This window comes from Lampetra planeri, unplaced genomic scaffold (assembly GCF_965212315.1).
Source record: "Lampetra planeri unplaced genomic scaffold, kcLamPlan1.2.h2 scaffold_288, whole genome shotgun sequence".
Classification (NCBI taxonomy): Eukaryota; Metazoa; Chordata; class Hyperoartia; order Petromyzontiformes; family Petromyzontidae; genus Lampetra; species Lampetra planeri.
The window spans coordinates 52501-72707 of NW_027615115.1; the positions used below are offsets into that span (position 1 = coordinate 52501).

General features: G+C 46.1%; 2 protein-coding genes across 3 annotated transcripts in view; one reads left to right on the plus strand and one right to left on the minus strand.

The window, feature by feature from the left end:
- Positions 1-20207, plus strand: part of SIRPA (signal regulatory protein alpha) — a 34050-nt gene that overhangs the window by 5184 nt on the left and 8659 nt on the right. For both annotated transcript variants that reach the window (XM_078623508.1, XM_078623507.1), the window contains 3 exons: positions 7413-7570; positions 11765-11969; positions 16385-16429. In XM_078623508.1, coding sequence (XP_078479634.1) covers positions 7413-7570; positions 11765-11969; positions 16385-16429 — 408 coding nt within the window. The remainder of the gene's footprint in view (positions 1-7412; positions 7571-11764; positions 11970-16384; positions 16430-20207) is intronic.
- Positions 12573-18871, minus strand: LOC144740763 (uncharacterized). Its single transcript, XM_078623509.1, has 3 exons — positions 18667-18871; positions 14234-16178; positions 12573-12590 (listed from the first exon to the last, which is right to left on the minus strand). The coding sequence occupies exons 2-3, from the start codon at positions 16115-16117 to the stop codon at positions 12573-12575; spliced, it is 1902 nt and encodes a 633-aa protein (XP_078479635.1). The 5' UTR covers positions 16118-16178; positions 18667-18871.

Sequence of the window (20207 nt, forward strand, 5' to 3'; positions counted from 1 at the left end):
CAGATGTAGATGCCACTGGTTCTTTACGTTCTGCAGATGTAGATGCCACTGGTTCTTCACGTTCTGCAGATGTAGATGCCACTGGTTCTTCACGTTCTGTAGATGTAGATGCCACTGGTTCTTCACCTTCTGCAGATGTAGATGCCACTGGTTCTTTACGTTCTGCAGATGTAGATGCCACTGGTTCTTCACGTTCTGCAGATGTAGATGCCACTGGTTCTTCACCTTCTGCAGATGTAGATGCCACTGGTTCTTTACGTTCTGCAGATGTAGATGCCACTGGTTCTTCACGTTCTGCAGATGTAGATGCCACTGGTTCTTCACGTTCTGCAGATGTAGATGCCACTGGTTCTTCACGTTCTGTAGATGTAGATGCCACTGGTTCTTCACGTTCTGTAGATGTAGATGCCACTGGTTCTTCACCTTCTGCAGATGTAGATGCCACTGGTTCTTTACGTTCTGCAGATGTAGATGCCACTGGTTCTTCACGTTCTGCAGATGTAGATGCCACTGGTTCTTCACGTTCTGCAGATGTAGATGCCACTGGTTCTTCACCTTCTGCAGATGTAGATGCCACTGGTTCTTTACGTTCTGCAGATGTAGATGCCACTGGTTCTTCACGTTCTGCAGATGTAGATGCCACTGGTTCTTCACGTTCTGCAGATGTAGATGCCACTGGTTCTTCACGTTCTGTAGATGTAGATGCCACTGGTTCTTCACGTTCTGTAGATGTAGATGCCACTGGTTCTTCACCTTCTGCAGATGTAGATGCCACTGGTTCTTTACGTTCTGCAGATGTAGATGCCACTGGTTCTTCACGTTCTGCAGATGTAGATGCCACTGGTTCTTCACGTTCTGCAGATGTAGATGCCACTGGTTCTTCACCTTCTGCAGATGTAGATGCCACTGGTTCTTTACGTTCTGCAGATGTAGATGCCACTGGTTCTTCACGTTCTGCAGATGTAGATGCCACTGGTTCTTCACGTTCTGCAGATGTAGATGCCACTGGTTCTTCACGTTCTGCAGATGTAGATGCCACTGGTTCTTCACGTTCTGCAGATGTAGATGCCACTGGTTCTTCACGTTCTGCAGATGTAGATGCCACTGGTTCTTCACGTTCTACAAATGTAGATGCCACTGGTTCTTCACGTTCTGCAGATGTAGATGCCACTGGTTCTTCACCTTCTGCAGATGTAGATGCCACTGGTTCTTCACGTTCTACAAATGTAGATGCCACTGGTTCTTCACGTTCTGCAGATGTAGATGCCACTGGTTCTTCACCTTCTGCAGATGTAGATGCCACTGGTTCTTCACGTTCTACAAATGTAGATGCCACTGGTTCTTCACGTTCTGCAGATGTAGATGCCACTGGTTCTTCACTTCTGCAGATGTAGATGCCACTGGTTCTTCACGTTCTGCAGATGTAGATGCCACTGGTTCTTCACGTTCTACAGATGTAGATGCCACTGGTTCTTCACTTCTGCAGATGTAGATGCCACTGGTTCTTCATGTTCTGCAGATGTAGATGCCACTGGTTCTTCACGTTCTGCAGATGTAGATGCCACTGGTTCTTCACTTCTGCAGATGTAGATGCCACTGGTTCTTCACGTTCTGCAGATGTAGATGCCACTGGTTCTTCACGTTCTGCAGATGTAGATGCCACTGGTTCTTCACGTTCTGCAGATGTAGATGCCACTGGTTCTTCACCTTCTGCAGATGTAGATGCCACTGGTTCTTCACGTTCTGCAGATGTAGATGCCACTGGTTCTTCACGTTCTACAGATGTAGATGCCACTGGTTCTTCACCTTCTGCAGATGTAGATGCCACTGGTTCTTCACGTTCTACAAATGTAGATGCCACTGGTTCTTCGCGTTCTGCAGATGTAGATGCCACTGGTTCTTCACTTCTGCAGATGTAGATGCCACTGGTTCTTCACGTTCTGCAGATGTAGATGCCACTGGTTCTTCACGTTCTACAGATGTAGATGCCACTGGTTCTTCACTTCTGCAGATGTAGATGCCACTGGTTCTTCATGTTCTGCAGATGTAGATGCCACTGGTTCTTCACGTTCTGCAGATGTAGATGCCACTGGTTCTTCACTTCTGCAGATGTAGATGCCACTGGTTCTTCACGTTCTGCAGATGTAGATGCCACTGGTTCTTCACGTTCTACAAATGTAGATGCCACTGGTTCTTCACGTTCTGCAGATGTAGATGCCACTGGTTCTTCACGTTCTGCAGATGTAGATGCCACTGGTTCTTCACGTTCTGCAGATGTAGATGCCACTGGTTCTTCACGTTCTGCAGATGTAGATGCCACTGGTTCTTCACTTCTGCAGATGTAGATGCCACTGGTTCTTCACGTTCTGCAGATGTAGATGCCACTGGTTCTTCATGTTCTGCAGATGTAGATGCCACTGGTTCTTCACGTTCTGCAGATGTAGATGCCACTGGTTCTTCACGTTCTGTAGATGTAGATGCCACTGGTTCTTCACGTTCTGCAGATGTAGATGCCACTGGTTCTTCACGTTCTGCAGATGTAGATGCCACTGGTTCTTCACGTTCTGCAGATGTAGATGCCACTGGTTCTTCACGTTCTGCAGATGTAGATGCCACTGGTTCTTCACGTTCTGCAGATGTAGATGCCACTGGTTCTTCACGTTCTGCAGATGTAGATGCCACTGGTTCTTCACGTTCTGTAGATGTAGATGCCACTGGTTCTTCACGTTCTGCAGATGTAGATGCCACTGGTTCTTCACGTTCTGCAGATGTAGATGCCACTGGTTCTTCACGTTCTGTAGATGTAGATGCCACTGGTTCTTCACGTTCTGTAGATGTAGATGCCACTGGTTCTTCACGTTCTGCAGATGTAGATGCCACTGGTTCTTCACGTTCTGCAGATGTAGATGCCACTGGTTCTTCACGTTCTGCAGATGTAGATGCCACTGGTTCTTCACGTTCTGTAGATGTAGATGCCACTGGTTCTTCACGTTCTGCAGATGTAGATGCCACTGGTTCTTCACGTTCTGCAGATGTAGATGCCACTGGTTCTTCACGTTCTGCAGATGTAGATGCCACTGGTTCTTCATGTTCTACAGATGTAGATGCCACTGGTTCTTCACGTTCTACAGATGTAGATGCCACTGGTTCTTCACGTTCTGTAGATGTAGATGCCACTGGTTCTTCACCTTCTGCAGATGTAGATGCCACTGGTTCTTCAAGTTCTGCAGATGTAGATGCCACTGGTTCTTCACGTTCTGCAGATGTAGATGCCACTGGTTCTTCACCTTCTGCAGATGTAGATGCCACTGGTTCTTCACGTTCTGCAGATGTAGATGCCACTGGTTCTTCACCTTCTGCAGATGTAGATGCCACTGGTTCTTCACGTTCTGCAGATGTAGATGCCACTGGTTCTTCACCTTCTGCAGATGTAGATGCCACTGGTTCTTCACGTTCTGCAGATGTAGATGCCACTGGTTCTTCACCTTCTGCAGATGTAGATGCCACTGGTTCTTCACGTTCTGCAGATGTAGATGCCACTGGTTCTTCACGTTCTGCAGATGTAGATGCCACTGGTTCTTCACGTTCTGCAGATGTAGATGCCACTGGTTCTTCACCTTCTGCAGATGTAGATGCCACTGGTTCTTCACGTTCTGCAGATGTAGATGCCACTGGTTCTTCACGTTCTGCAGATGTAGATGCCACTGGTTCTTCACGTTCTGCAGATGTAGATGCCACTGGTTCTTCACGTTCTGCAGATGTAGATGCCACTGGTTCTTCACATTCTGCAGATGTAGATGCCACTGGTTCTTCACGTTCTGCAGATGTAGATGCCACTGGTTCTTCACGTTCTGCAGATGTAGATGCCACTGGTTCTTCACTTCTACAGATGTAGATGCCACTGGTTCTTCACGTTCTGCAGATGTAGATGCCACTGGTTCTTCACGTTCTGTAAATGCAGATGCCACTGGTTCTTCACGTTCTGTAGATGCAGATGCCACTGGTTCTTCACGTTCTACAGATGTAGATGCCACTGGTTCTTCACATTCTGTAGATGTAGATGCCACTGGTTCTTCACGTTCTGGAGATGTAGATGTCACTGGTTCTTCACGTTTTGTAGATGTAGATGCCACTGGTTCTTCACGTTCTGCAGATGTAGATGCCACTGGTTCTTCACGTTCTGCAGATGTAGATGCCACTGGTTCTTCACGTTCTACAGATGTAGATGCCACTGGTTCTTCACTTCTGCAGATGTAGATGCCACTGGTTCTTCATGTTCTGCAGATGTAGATGCCACTGGTTCTTCACGTTCTGCAGATGTAGATGCCACTGGTTCTTCACTTCTGCAGATGTAGATGCCACTGGTTCTTCACGTTCTGCAGATGTAGATGCCACTGGTTCTTCACGTTCTACAAATGTAGATGCCACTGGTTCTTCACGTTCTGCAGATGTAGATGCCACTGGTTCTTCACGTTCTGCAGATGTAGATGCCACTGGTTCTTCACGTTCTGCAGATGTAGATGCCACTGGTTCTTCACGTTCTGCAGATGTAGATGCCACTGGTTCTTCACTTCTGCAGATGTAGATGCCACTGGTTCTTCACGTTCTGCAGATGTAGATGCCACTGGTTCTTCATGTTCTGCAGATGTAGATGCCACTGGTTCTTCACGTTCTGCAGATGTAGATGCCACTGGTTCTTCACGTTCTGTAGATGTAGATGCCACTGGTTCTTCACGTTCTGCCGATGTAGATGCCACTGGTTCTTCACGTTCTGCAGATGTAGATGCCACTGGTTCTTCACGTTCTGCAGATGTAGATGCCACTGGTTCTTCACGTTCTGCAGATGTAGATGCCACTGGTTCTTCACGTTCTGCAGATGTAGATGCCACTGGTTCTTCACGTTCTGCAGATGTAGATGCCACTGGTTCTTCACGTTCTGTAGATGTAGATGCCACTGGTTCTTCACGTTCTGCAGATGTAGATGCCACTGGTTCTTCACGTTCTGCAGATATAGATGCCACTGGTTCTTCACGTTCTGTAGATGTAGATGCCACTGGTTCTTCACGTTCTGTAGATGTAGATGCCACTGGTTCTTCACGTTCTGCAGATGTAGATGCCACTGGTTCTTCACGTTCTGCAGATGTAGATGCCACTGGTTCTTCACGTTCTGCAGATGTAGATGCCACTGGTTCTTCACGTTCTGTAGATGTAGATGCCACTGGTTCTTCACGTTCTGCAGATGTAGATGCCACTGGTTCTTCACGTTCTGCAGATGTAGATGCCACTGGTTCTTCACGTTCTGCAGATGTAGATGCCACTGGTTCTTCACGTTCTGCAGATGTAGATGCCACTGGTTCTTCACGTTCTGTAGATACAGATGCCACTGGTTCTTCACGTTCTACAGATGTAGATGCCACTGGTTCTTCACGTTCTGTAGATGTAGATGCCACTGGTTCTTCACGTTCTGCAGATGTAGATGCCACTGGTTCTTCACGTTCTGCAGATATAGATGCCACTGGTTCTTCACGTTCTGTAGATGTAGATGCCACTGGTTCTTCACGTTCTGTAGATGTAGATGCCACTGGTTCTTCACGTTCTGCAGATGTAGATGCCACTGGTTCTTCACGTTCTGCAGATGTAGATGCCACTGGTTCTTCACGTTCTGCAGATGTAGATGCCACTGGTTCTTCACGTTCTGTAGATGTAGATGCCACTGGTTCTTCACGTTCTGCAGATGTAGATGCCACTGGTTCTTCACGTTCTGCAGATGTAGATGCCACTGGTTCTTCACGTTCTGCAGATGTAGATGCCACTGGTTCTTCACGTTCTGCAGATGTAGATGCCACTGGTTCTTCATGTTCTACAGATGTAGATGCCACTGGTTCTTCACGTTCTACAGATGTAGATGCCACTGGTTCTTCACGTTCTGTAGATGTAGATGCCACTGGTTCTTCACCTTCTGCAGATGTAGATGCCACTGGTTCTTCAAGTTCTGCAGATGTAGATGCCACTGGTTCTTCACGTTCTGCAGATGTAGATGCCACTGGTTCTTCACCTTCTGCAGATGTAGATGCCACTGGTTCTTCACGTTCTGCAGATGTAGATGCCACTGGTTCTTCACCTTCTGCAGATGTAGATGCCACTGGTTCTTCACGTTCTGCAGATGTAGATGCCACTGGTTCTTCACCTTCTGCAGATGTAGATGCCACTGGTTCTTCACGTTCTGCAGATGTAGATGCCACTGGTTCTTCACCTTCTGCAGATGTAGATGCCACTGGTTCTTCACGTTCTGCAGATGTAGATGCCACTGGTTCTTCACGTTCTGCAGATGTAGATGCCACTGGTTCTTCACGTTCTGCAGATGTAGATGCCACTGGTTCTTCACCTTCTGCAGATGTAGATGCCACTGGTTCTTCACGTTCTGCAGATGTAGATGCCACTGGTTCTTCACGTTCTGCAGATGTAGATGCCACTGGTTCTTCACGTTCTGCAGATGTAGATGCCACTGGTTCTTCACGTTCTGCAGATGTAGATGCCACTGGTTCTTCACATTCTGCAGATGTAGATGCCACTGGTTCTTCACGTTCTGCAGATGTAGATGCCACTGGTTCTTCACGTTCTGCAGATGTAGATGCCACTGGTTCTTCACTTCTACAGATGTAGATGCCACTGGTTCTTCACGTTCTGCAGATGTAGATGCCACTGGTTCTTCACGTTCTGTAAATGCAGATGCCACTGGTTCTTCACGTTCTGTAGATACAGATGCCACTGGTTCTTCACGTTCTACAGATGTAGATGCCACTGGTTCTTCACATTCTGTAGATGTAGATGCCACTGGTTCTTCACGTTCTGGAGATGTAGATGTCACTGGTTCTTCACGTTTTGTAGATGTAGATGCCACTGGTTCTTCGCGTTCTGCAGATGTAGATGCCACTGGTTCTTCACGTTCTGCAGATGTAGATGCCACTGGTTCTTCACCTTCTGTAGATGTAGATGCCACTGGTTCTTCACGTTCTGCAGATGTAGATGCCACTGGTTCTTCACGTTCTATAGATGTAGATGCCACTGGTTCTTCACGTTCTGCAGATGTAGATGCCACTGGTTCTTCACCTTCTGCAGATGTAGATGCCACTGGTTCTTCGCGTTCTGCAGATGTAGATGCCAGAGGAGATCGTCACGGTAGATGGGTGCATAGTTGATAGCGAGCGGGGGGGGGGGGGGGGGGGCGGTCAGGGAGGAATGGGAATGAGTGGAGGAGCGAGGGGAAGGAAACGGAAGGAAACGGGCGACAAGAGAAGGAAGGAATGACTCTTCGGCACGACGGAAAGAAAATCAACGGACATGGAGCCCAGGTGACAATTTGACATTTCAAACAACGCGTCAATTCTCACAACCCCCACCCACTCACGCAGGCAACTCCTGCCCAATGGACTCAAGGGTTGAACGTCAAGATGCCCCACACGGTGTATCGGTGTCTCTGCTCTGCAAGCACAACAAGGCTCAGCCGGTGGGCAAGCTCAAGTGGATGTTTACCGGCGCTGTCACCGGTGGGAACGGCTCGGAGAGGCTGGTGAGCGTTTTGTAGCCTCCTTAGAGTGGTCAGGAGTTGCGAACGTCGGACAAAGATCCCCTCTATTGAAAGCTGTTTGTGACTGCAGGGATTGATGTCGTTGTTGGTTCTTTCGGTAAAGTCGTCACGTGGAAAGGAAGTAATAATGTGATGAAAATAAAACGTAATAAAATAGAATAAAATACAAAGGTTTTCGGTAAAGTCACGTAGGTAAAAAAAATTAAATTAATAAAAGTAAAATAAAAATAAAATAGTTATTTTATTTTTATTTTACTTTTATTTATTTTAATTTTAAAAATATTAATAAATAATAATAATAAATACATAAAAATAGCTTCCATATTTTATTTGTATTTTACTTTTGTTAATTTTAATTTTTTTCAAATAAAAATCAATAAAAGTAAAATAAAAATACAATATTTATTTTATTTGACTTTTATTAATTTTAATTCTTTTTTAAATTAAAATCAAGGAAAGTAAAATTAAAATAAACATTCATTTTATTTTAATTTTACTTTTATTAATTTTAATGTTCTACCCAAGTGACTTTACCGAAAACCTTAGAACGTGACACCTTGCAAGTCACGAAAGCTTCAAATCTAGAAACAGCCTGTTAAGATCATTGGAACCTCATTTGCCAGTAAAAAAATATGATAATTGGTTTATTACCCTTCTATCTGGCAACAAAACTGACACCTTTTTACAAGGAGTCATGTTTGCATAGACCACAATACCTGCAGTCGTAATGCCAACAAAACACACAACTCTGATGATGTACGTGCACTGTCCTTGAAGTTGATTGGTCCACACCCGAGACAGCTTTCCTTAGAGCCTAGTCTCACATGGTCCTTGAAGTTGATTGGTCCACACCCGAGACAGCTTTCCTTAGAGCCTAGTCTCACATGGTCCTTGAAGTTGATTGGTCCACACCCGAGACAGCTTTCCTTAGAGCCTAGTCTCACATGGTCCTTGAAGTTGATTGGTCCACACCCGAGACAGCTTTCCTTAGAGCCTAGTCTCACATGGTCCTTGAAGTTGATTGGTCCACACCCGAGACAGCTTTCCTTAGAGCCCAGTCTCACATGGTCCTTGAAGTTGATTGGTCCACACCCGAGACAGCTTTCCTTAGAGCCTAGTCTCACATGGTCCTTGAAGTTGATTGGTCCACACCCGAGACAGCTTTCCTTAGAGCCCAGTCTCACATGGTCCTTGAAGTTGATTGGTCCACACCCGAGACAGCTTTCCTTAGAGCCCAGTCTCACATGGTCCTTGAAGTTGATTGGTCCACACCCGAGACAGCTTTCCTTAGAGCCTAGTCTCACATGGTCCTTGAAGTTGATTGGTCCACACCCGAGACAGCTTTCCTTAGAGCCCAGTCTCACATGGTCCTTGAAGTTGATTGGTCCACACCCGAGACAGCTTTCCTTAGAGCCTAGTCTCACATGGTCCTTGAAGTTGATTGGTCCACACCCGAGACAGCTTTCCTTAGAGCCTAGTCTCACATGGTCCTTGAAGTTGATTGGTCCACACCCGAGACAGCTTTCCTTAGAGCCTAGTCTCACATGGTCCTTGAAGTTGATTGGTCCACACCCGAGACAGCTTTCCTTAGAGCCTAGTCTCACATGGTCCTTGAAGTTGATTGGTCCACACCCGAGACAGCTTTCCTTAGAGCCTAGTCTCACATGGTCCTTGAAGTTGATTGGTCCACACCCGAGACAGCTTTCCTTAGAGCCTAGTCTCACATGGTCCTTGAAGTTGATTGGTCCACACCCGAGACAGCTTTCCTTAGAGCCTAGTCTCACATGGTCCTTGAAGTTGATTGGTCCACACCCGAGACAGCTTTCCTTAGAGCCTAGTCTCACATGGTCCTTGAAGTTGATTGGTCCACACCCGAGACAGCTTTCCTTAGAGCCTAGTCTCACATGGTCCTTGAAGTTGATTGGTCCACACCCGAGACAGCTTTCCTTAGAGCCTAGTCTCACATGGTCCTTGAAGTTGATTGGTCCACACCCGAGACAGCTTTCCTTAGAGCCTAGTCTCACATGGTCCTTCCTTAAAGTTGATTGGTCCACACCCGAGACAGCTTTCCTTAGAGCCTAGTCTCACATGGTCCTTGAAGTTGATTGGTCCACACCCGAGACAGCTTTTCTTAGAGCCTAGTCTCACATGGTCCTTGAAGTTGATTGGTCCACATTATACTGGTAGGAACGAAGTGGACCAGACCACCAATAGATTAATGTGTCCGTCCGTCCGCGTTTGTCCGTCCGTCCGTCCGTCCGCGTTTGTCCGTCCGTCCGCGTTTGTCCGTCCGTCCGTCCGCGTTTGTCCGTCCGTCCGTCCGTGTATCAACATCGCCCCCTACTGCAAACACTTGGCATGACCCTGTCCGACAAGATGGCCGCCCGCTCCCCCTGCAATCTGTGAATTAAACAAGATGGCCGTCGCTTCCGGCGCATCACGGCAAAACTTTAAACAATTACTTTACTGAAACGCAGCACGCTTTTTAACACAGAGACAAGAAACATTTATTAACACAGAGACGAGATACATTTAATCGCCTTATTTGTGCACGAAAAGCACGGCACGAGGCCTAGTGCGGCAGGCTTCGTGAGGCCTAGTGCGGCAGGCTTATTAACACAGAGATGAAACGCAGCACGTTTATTTAAAAACAATTATTTTATAATTATACTGGTATAATTAATGTGATCTGTGTCCGACATGCAAATTATTACGTACAGTATTGGCGTGTCTCGGTGAATTATTCGGCAGTCAAAACCCTCTGCGTGGAATTGTGGCATTTGCTAAATGAGTGTCAGAATTGTCACTTGCCAATACGGTACTGTACGTTGGCTTTGACTGTTGCCGTACGTGTGTGTGTGTGCGCGCGAATACATCGAAAACCGAATTCAGGTCGCAAAACCACCGAGCGCTTTTAATTCCTGTTGTTAATCCTGCAAGCTCTTTTTGTCGATCATAATCTGGGTTTAACGTGCAAGCTCGAATGGGTAAAAGTCTCGTTTGGCCATTGTGGTGAAGCCGTGCGACTTTCATCATCGTAATCGAGATTATTTTCATGTTTTGGTTTTGCATGGTTATTTTGAATCGCTACGTTGGAGTCACAATAACATTTTCATCTCACAAAGATTGAATATATATCCACTCGGAAAATAATTACGTAACCACATATTGCGAGACACTACACACGCGTTTTGGTGACTTCGCGTGACAAAAAAACTTACGTTTGGACAGCAACTGCAAAGCATGTGAGTTTAAACCGCATCATGCTTTTAATTACTTACCAGATATTGTCGACAACTGTTTTTCCCGTGTATACGACGTTTTATATTTTCTCATTCCATTCATATTTATCCAAGCAGCTTCTGGTTGCTAGAATCTTTAATCACCATGGTCAGTCTATGAGAGCATCTGCATGATTCCCACTGAACAGTGGCTGGGCATAACATTTTCTGAGCTCATGCATGTGAGACAGTGGCATTTATACTGGTAGGAACGAAGTGAACCAGCCTACAATAGATTATATCGTCTGTCCGTCCGTCCGTCCGATGTCCGATTGGGTGTAGCAGCATCGCCCCCTACTGCAAACACTTGGCAGGACCCTACAAAAACCTTTAGACTCTGTGAGGCTTTCCTGGCTAAACAAGTGTAACATTCCCTTATAATTCTCTGAGATAGTTTTTAATTAAAACATTTAAATTAAAAATTAACTCACAGCGGCCTAAAGCCTACAGCTAGGCCTAAAGCCTAGAAGTAGGCCTCAAACTCTCCCTTCGCATCGTACCCCCGCCGTTTCATTCTTATTGTAGCCATTCCTTTGTTCGTTCCTACCAGCCCACCCCGCAGGGACCTGTCTTTACATAATAAAATAAAATATTGTATTATTTTATATATATTATATAATTTTATAATGTTTTATTTGATTATTTTACATAATAAAATAATATATATTATATTATTATGTTTTATTTTATTAGTTTTACATAATAAAATAATATATATATATTATATTATTATGTTTTATTTTATTAGTTTTACATAATATATTATATTTTTTTACTATGTTTTATTTTATTCCTTTCATTGTTTACATTCTACGTGATGACTTCACCGAAAGCACCAAGAAGATGAGTCTGTTAAGATGCCACACGGGGTCTCTTTGCCTTCGTGTGTTGCCAGATCTACTACTTAGTTCGCGGGGACCATCCCAAAGTTTTCAGGAACTCCGTGGTTTTTGACGGGGACGCGGAGTTGGGAGACGCTTCCATAGCGCTGGTCAACGTGACGGAAGAGGACACGGGCCTCTATTCCTGCATCATGGAACTCGACGAGACGAATGGCGACAAACACGTGCACTGCTACTGGCTCGCAGTGATGCCTCCAGGTGAGAGAGCGAGAGAGAGAGAGAGATTCTTAGGTTGTTTTCTCGGTAAAGTCAGGTAGGTAAAAAATTTAAATTAATAAAAGGAAAATAAATAAAAAGTATAGTAAAGAAATATTTTTATTTAACTTTTATTTAAAACAAAATTTTAATTAAAATTAATAAAAGGAAAAAATATTTATTTTTATTTTATTTTACTTTAATTAATTTTATTTTTTTTAAAAATTTAAATGAATAAAAGAAAAAATATAATAAAGTAAATATTATTTTATTTTATTTTACTTTTCTAAAAAAAAATGTTTATTACAATTAATGAAAGTAAAATTAAAATAAAATGAAAAATAATTTTATTTTACTTTTATCAATTTTATTTTTAACATTTTTTTTAATTTATAAAAGTAAAATTAAAATAAAATAAAAATCACGACGTTTCGGAGGCAACACAAGCTTCCGTCTTCAGGTGGAACCGTCACAGCACGACGGCTGTATCAAGTGAGAGAAATTCCAAGAAAACAGTCCTTGTACATGTACTGGTTGAGGGTGGGAGAAGCCAAGGTAGGCCCTGGATATTATTTGTGTGAGGTTCGGTGCGGCTGAAGCACGCTGCTAGGAATGTTGTGTAAACTTGGTGCGGATGATGATAAGGTGCGTGTAAAAGGGACTGAGCCTTTTGTTATGTAGAGGTGGCGTGGCTGAAATCGCTGCCAGGAAATGAGTCTTTGTTGTGTAGAATGGTTTACTGAGCCTTTTGTTATGTAGAGATGGCGCGGCTGAAATCGCTGTCAGGAAATGAGTCTTTGTTGTGTAGAATGGTTTACTGAGCCTTTTGTTATGTAGAGATGGCGCGGCTGAAATCGCTGCCAGGAAATGAGTCTTTGTTGTGTAGAATGGTTGACTGAGCCTATTGTTATGTAGAGGTGGTACGGCTGAAATCGCTGCCAGGAAATGAGTCTTTGTTGTGTAGAATGGTTGACTGAGCCTTTTGTTATGTAGAGGTGGAGCGGCTGAAATCGCTGCCAGGAAATGAGTCTTTGTTGTGTAGAATGGTTGACTGAGCCTTTTTGTTATGTAGAGGTGGCGCGGCTGAAATCGCTGTCAGGAAATGAGTCTTTGTTGTGTAGAATGGTTGACTGAGCCTTTTGTTATGTAGAGATGGCGCGGCTGAAATCGCTGCCAGGAAATGAGCCTTTGTTGTGTAGAATGGTTGACTGAGCCTATTGCTATGTAGAGGTGGTGTGGCTGAAATCGCTGCCAGGAAATGAGTCTTTGTTGTGTAGAATGGTTGACTGAGCCTTTTGTTATGTAGAGATGGCGCGGCTGAAATCGCTGCCAGGAAATGAGTCTTTGTTGTGTAGAATGGTTGACTGAGCCTTTTGTTATGTAGAGATGGCGCGGCTGAAATCGCTGCCAGGAAATGAGTCTTTGTTGTGTAGAATGGTTGACTGAGCCTTTTGTTATGTAGAGATGGCGTGGCTGAAATCGCTGCCAGGAAATGAGTCTTTGTTGTGTAGAATGGTTGACTGAGCCTTTTGTTATGTAGAGGTGGAGCGGCTGAAATCGCTGCCAGGAAATGAGTCTTTGTTGTGTAGAATGGTTGACTGAGCCTTTTTGTTATGTAGAGGTGGCGCGGCTGAAATCTCTGTCAGGAAATGAGTCTTTGTTGTGTAGAATGGTTGACTGAGCCTTTTGTTATGTAGAGATGGCGCGGCTGAAAACGCTGCCAGGAAATGAGTCTTTGTTGTGTAGAATGGTTGACTGAGCCTATTGTTATGTAGAGGTGGAGCGGCTGAAATCGCTGTCAGGAAATGAGTCTTTGTTGTGTAGAATGGTTGACTGAGCCTTTTGTTATGTAGAGGTGGAGCGGCTGAAATCGCTGCCAGGAAATGAGTCTTTGTTGTGTAGAATGGTTGACTGAGCCTTTTGTTATGTAGAGGCGGTGTGGCTGAAATCGCTGCCAGGAAATGAGTCTTTGTTGTGTAGAATGGTTGACTGAGCCTTTTGTTATGTAGAGGTGGCGCGGCTGAAATCGTTGTCAGGAAATGAGTCTTTGTTGTGTAGAATGGTTGACTGAGCCTTTTGTTATGTAGAGGTGGTGTGGCTGAAATCGCTGCCAGGAAATGAGTCTTTGTTGTGTAGAATGGTTGACTGAGCCTTTTGTTATGTAGAGATGGTGTGGCTGAAATCGCTGCCAGGAAATGAGTCTTTGTTGTGTAGAATGGTTGACTGAGCCTTTTGTTATGTAGAGGTGGCGCGGCTGAAATCGCTGCCAGGAAATGAGTCTTCGTTGTGTACAATGGTTGACTGAGCCTTTTGTTATGTAGAGATGGCGCGGCTGAAATCGCTGCCAGGAAATGAGTCTTTGTTGTGTAGAATGGTTGACTGAGCCTTTTGTTATGTAGAGGTGGCGCGGCTGAAATCGCTGTCAGGAAATGAGTCTTTGTTGTGTAGAATGGTTGACTGAGCCCATTGTTATGTAGAGGTGGTGTGGCTGAAATCGCTGCCAGGAAATGAGTCTTTGTTGTGTAGAATGGTTGACTGAGCCTTTTGTTATGTAGAGGTGGTGTGCCTGAAATCGCTGCCAGGAAATGAGTCTTTGTTGTGTAGAATGGTTGACTGAGCCTTTTGTTATGTAGAGGTGGTGCGCCTGAAATCGCTGCCAGGAAATGAGTCTTTGTTGTGTAGAATGGTTGACTGAGCCTTTTGTTATGTAGAGGTGGTGCGGATGAAATCGCTGCCAGGAAATGAGTCTTTGTTGTGTAGAATGGTTGACTGAGCCTTTTGTTATGTAGAGGTGGTGCGGATGAAATCGCTGCCAGGAAATGAGTCTTTGTTGTGTAGAATGGTTGACTGAGCCTTTTGTTATGTAGAGATGGCGCGGCTGAAATCAGTGCCAGGAAATGAGTCTTTGTTGTGTAGAATGGTTGACTGAGCCTTTTGTTATGTAGAGGTGGTGTGCCTGAAATCGCTGCCAGGAAATGAGTCTTTGTTGTGTAGAATGGTTGACTGAGCCTTTTGTTATGTAGAGGTGGTGCGCCTGAAATCGCTGCCAGGAAATGAGTCTTTGTTGTGTAGAATGGTTGACTGAGCCTTTTGTTATGTAGAGGTGGCGCGGCTGAAATCGCTGTCAGGAAATGAGTCTTTGTTGTGTAGAATGGTTGACTGAGCCCATTGTTATGTAGAGGTGGTGTGGCTGAAATCGCTGCCAGGAAATGAGTCTTTGTTGTGTAGAATGGTTGACTGAGCCTTTTGTTATGTAGAGGTGGTGTGCCTGAAATCGCTGCCAGGAAATGAGTCTTTGTTGTGTAGAATGGTTGACTGAGCCTTTTGTTATGTAGAGGTGGTGCGCCTGAAATCGCTGCCAGGAAATGAGTCTTTGTTGTGTAGAATGGTTGACTGAGCCTTTTGTTATGTAGAGGTGGTGCGGATGAAATCGCTGCCAGGAAATGAGTCTTTGTTGTGTAGAATGGTTGACTGAGCCTTTTGTTATGTAGAGGTGGTGCGGATGAAATCGCTGCCAGGAAATGAGTCTTTGTTGTGTAGAATGGTTGACTGAGCCTTTTGTTATGTAGAGATGGCGCGGCTGAAATCAGTGCCAGGAAATGAGTCTTTGTTGTGTAGAATGGTTGACTGAGCCTTTTGTTATGTAGAGGTGGTGTGCCTGAAATCGCTGCCAGGAAATGAGTCTTTGTTGTGTAGAATGGTTGACTGAGCCTTTTGTTATGTAGAGGTGGTGCGCCTGAAATCGCTGCCAGGAAATGAGTCTTTGTTGTGTAGAATGGTTGACTGAGCCTTTTGTTATGTAGAGATGGCGCGGCTGAAATCGCTGCCAGGAAATGAGTCTTTGTTGTGTAGAATGGTTGACTGAGCCTTTTGTTATGTAGAGATGGCGCGGCTGAAATCGCTGCCAGGAAATGAGTCTTTGTTGTGTAGAATGGTTGACTGAGCCTTTTGTTATGTAGAGGTGGCGCGGCTGAAATCGCTGCCAGGAAATGAGTCTTTGTTGTGTAGAATGGTTGACTGAGCCTTTTGTTATGTAGAGGTGGCGCGGCTGAAATCGCTGCCAGGAAATGAGTCTTTGTTGTGTAGAATGGTTGACTGAGCCTTTTGTTATGTAGAGGTGGTTGGCACGGTAGGGGGCACGGGTGGTGCATCAGCTAGTCATCTCGGTCATCTCGGTCAGTCGACCCGTGGCACCTGGGTCTGCCCCGTGACCTCCTGCCAGCGGGCGTTCGACACTTCACGTGGCCTCAAGGTGCACATGGCCTGGCACAAGCATTGTGGTGACGTCACCGCCACTTAGTGGCGAATGGCGGTTGTTGTTGTTGTTGTTGTGAGAGTGTGTTGTTTGTTGTTGTTTGTGTTGTTGTTGTTGTTGACGTGTGTGTACCCGGTGAGCCTCAACTTTCTTTTCGCCGCAGGAACCCAGCAAGCCACATCAACGAGCCCTACGATGACCAGTTCAGGTGAGAAACCCTCACACGGTGACCTCCACACGGTGACCTCCACGCGGTGACCTCCACGCGGTGACCTCCACATGGTGACCTCCACGCAGTGACCTCTAAAATATCTAATTAATCAGCTTGTGCCGGAGGCCCCGGGGGGACAGGCGTCTGTGACATCTCCTGGCCAAACCCCCATTTGGCGGAGCCAGGATATTGAATCTTCCCCATCGGGGCTCCTCCAGAAACAACGAAAAGCCACTTCGTGTGGCCACGTGGAATGTTGGAACGTTCACTGCGGAGGAGAGGCTGCCACTCCTCTGTCGGGAGCTGGACCGGTACCGCCTGGATCTCTGCGGCATTCAGGAGGACCGGTGGACTGGTCATGGTGTCTGTGTGTTCAGAGGAGAGGCTGCCACTCCTCTGTCGGGAGCTGGACCGGTACCGCCTGGATCTCTGTGGCATTCAGGAGGACCGGTGTACTGGTCATTGTGTGTGTGTGTTCAGAGGAGAGGCTGCCACTCCTCTGTCGGGAGCTGGACCGGTACCGCCTGGATCTTTGCGGCATTCAGGAGGTCCGGTGGACCGGCTCTGGCTCCTGCCACCGTGAGGGGTGGACAGTCCTCTACTCGGGGCAGGAGACTGCCAAACAACAGGGAGTGGCTCTTCTTCTGAACAAAAGAATGAAGGGGGCGTGGTAGCGTGGCGGTGAGGTGTGGGAAGCTGTAAGCCCCAGGATACTTTGGGCTCGCCTTCACATCAACCGGAGGCGAGGAGTGGTGGTCGTGGTTACTTATGCTCCCACCGAAGACGAACATCCGTGGAGGGATGCAGGCAAGGCCGATGAGTCAGATGCCTTCTATGACCTCCTGTCACAGGTGCTCGCTAAAGTAGCCCCTAAGGCTGCCACTCCTCTGTCGGGAGCTGGACCGGTACCGCCTGGATCTCTGCGGCATTCAGGAGGACCGGTGTACTGGTTATTGTGTGTGTGTGTTCAGAGGAGAGGCTGCCACTCCTCTGTCGGGAGCTGAACCGGTACCGCCTGGATCTCTGTGGCATTCAGGAGGTCCGGTGTACTGGTCATTGTGTGTGTGTGTTCAGAGGAGAGGCTGCCACTCCTCTGTCGGGAGCTGAACCGGTACCGCCTGGATCTCTGTGGCATTCAGGAGGTCCGGTGTACTGGTCATTGTGTGTGTGTGTTCAGAGGAGAGGCTGCCACTCCTCTGTCGGGAGCTGGACCGGTACCGCCTGGATCTTTGCGGCATTCAGGAGGTCCGGTGGACCGGCTCTGGCTCCTGCCACCGTGAGGGGTGGACAGTCCTCTACTCGGGGCAGGAGACTGCCAAACAACAGGGAGTGGCTCTTCTTCTGAACAAAAGAATGAAGGGGGCGTGGTAGCGTGGCGGTGAGGTGTGGGAAGCTGTAAGCCCCAGGATACTTTGGGCTCGCCTTCACATCAACCGGAGGCGAGGAGTGGTGGTCGTGGTTACTTATGCTCCCACCGAAGACGAACATCCGTGGAGGGATGCAGGCAAGGCCGATGAGTCAGATGCCTTCTATGACCTCCTGTCACAGGTGCTCGCTAAAGTAGCCCCTAAGGCTGCCACTCCTCTGTCGGGAGCTGGACCGGTACCGCCTGGATCTCTGCGGCATTCAGGAGGACCGGTGTACTGGTTATTGTGTGTGTGTGTTCAGAGGAGAGGCTGCCACTCCTCTGTCGGGAGCTGAACCGGTACCGCCTGGATCTCTGTGGCATTCAGGAGGTCCGGTGTACTGGTCATTGTGTGTTTGTGCTCAGAGGATAGGCTGCCACTCCTCTGTCGGGAGCTGGACCAGTACCGCCTGGATCTCTGCGGCATTCAGGAGGTCCGGTGGACCGGCTCTGGCTCCTGCCACCGTGAGGGGTGGACAGTCCTCCACTCGGGGCAGGAGACTGCCAAACAACAGGGAGTGGCTTCCAACAATAACGGAGGGCGGAGGAGCGACGCTCACAACAACGAGTGGAGCGCCGGGTGGCTAAAGCACAGCAAGTTGGCACGGTAGGGGACACAAGTGGTGCATCAGCCAGTCATCTCGGTCATCTCGGTCAGTCGACCCGTGGCACCTGCTGGGTCTGCCCCATGACCTCCTCCTCATGCACCTAGCCTGGCACAGCAGTACAACCCATGGCACCAGCTGGGTCTGCCCCGTGACCTCCTCCTCATGCACCTAGCCTGGCACAGCAGTACAACCCACGGCACCTGCTGGGTCTGCCCCATGACCTCCTCCTCATGCACCTAGCCTGGCACAGCAGTACAACCCATGGCACCTGCTGGGTCTGCCCCGTGACCTCCTGCCAGCGGGCGTTCGACACTTCACGTGGCAGCCTCAAGGTGCACTTGGCCTGGCACAAGCGTCGTGGTGACGTCACCGCCACTTAGTGGCGAATGGCGGTTGTTGTTGTTGTTGTTGTTGTTTGTGTTGTTGTTGTTGTTTGTGTTGTTGTGTTGTTGTTGTTGTTGTTTGTGTTGTTGTTGTTGTTGATTGTGTTGTTGTTGTTGTTTGTGTTGTTGTTGTTGTTGTTTGTGTTGTTGTTGTTTGTGTTGTTGTTGTTGTTTGTGTTGTTGTTGTTGTTTGTTGTTGTTTGTGTTGTTGTTGTTGTTGTTTGTGTTGTTGTTGTTTGTGTTGTTGTTGTTTGCGTTGTTGTTGTTGTTGTTGTTGTTTGTGTTGTTGTTGTTTGTGTTGTTGTTTGTGTTGTTGTTGTTTGTGTTGTTGTTGTTTGTGTTGTTGTTGTTGTTTGTGTTGTTGTTGTTGTTGTTTGTGTTGTTGTTGTTGTTGTTGTTTGTGTTGTTGTTGTTTGTGTTGTTGTTGTTTGTGTTGTTGTTGTTGTGTTGTTGTTTGTGTTGTTGTTGTTGTTGTTTGTGTTGTTGTTGTTTGTGTTGTTGTTGTTTGCGTTGTTGTTGTTGTTGTTTGTGTTGTTGTTTGTGTTGTTGTTGTTTGTGTTGTTGTTGTTGTTTGTGTTGTTGTTGTTTGTGTTGTTGTTGTTGTTTGTGTTGTTGTTGTTGTTTGTGTTGTTGTTGTTGTTTGTGTTGTTGTTGTTGTTTGTGTTGTTGTTTGTGTTGTTGTTGTTGTTGTTTGTGTTGTTGTTGTTTGTGTTGTTGTTGTTTGCGTTGTTGTTGTTGTTGTTGTTTGTGTTGTTGTTGTTTGTGTTGTTGTTGTTTGTGTTGTTGTTGTTGTTGTTGTTGTTGTTGTTGTTTGTGTTGTTGTTGTTTGTGTTGTTGTTGTTGTTGTTTGTGTTGTTGTTGTTGTTGTTTGTGTTGTTGTTTGTGTTGTTGTTGTTTGTGTTGTTGTTGTTTGTGTTGTTGTTGTTGTTTGTGTTGTTGTTGTTGTTTGTGTTGTTGTTGTTGTTTGTGTTGTTGTTGTTTGTGTTGTTGTTGTTTGTGTTGTTGTTGTTGTTGTTTGTGTTGTTGTTTGTGTTGTTGTTGTTGTTGTTTGTGTTGTGTTGTTGTGTGTTGTTTGTGTTGTTGTTGTTGTTGTTGTTGTGTTGTTGTTTGTGTTGTTGTTGTTGTTGTTGTTGTTTGTGTTGTTGTTGTTGTTGTTGTTGTTTGTGTTGTTGTTGTTGTTGTTGTTGTTTGTGTTGTTGTTTGTGTTGTTGTTGTTGTTGTTTGTGTTGTTGTTGTTGTTGTTGTTTGTGTTGTTGTTTGTGTTGTTGTTGTTTGTGTTGTTGTTTGTGTTGTTGTTGTTGTTGTTTGTGTTGTTGTTTGTGTTGTTGTTGTTGTTGTTGTTTGTGTTGTTGTTGTTGTTTGTGTTGTTGTTGTTGTTG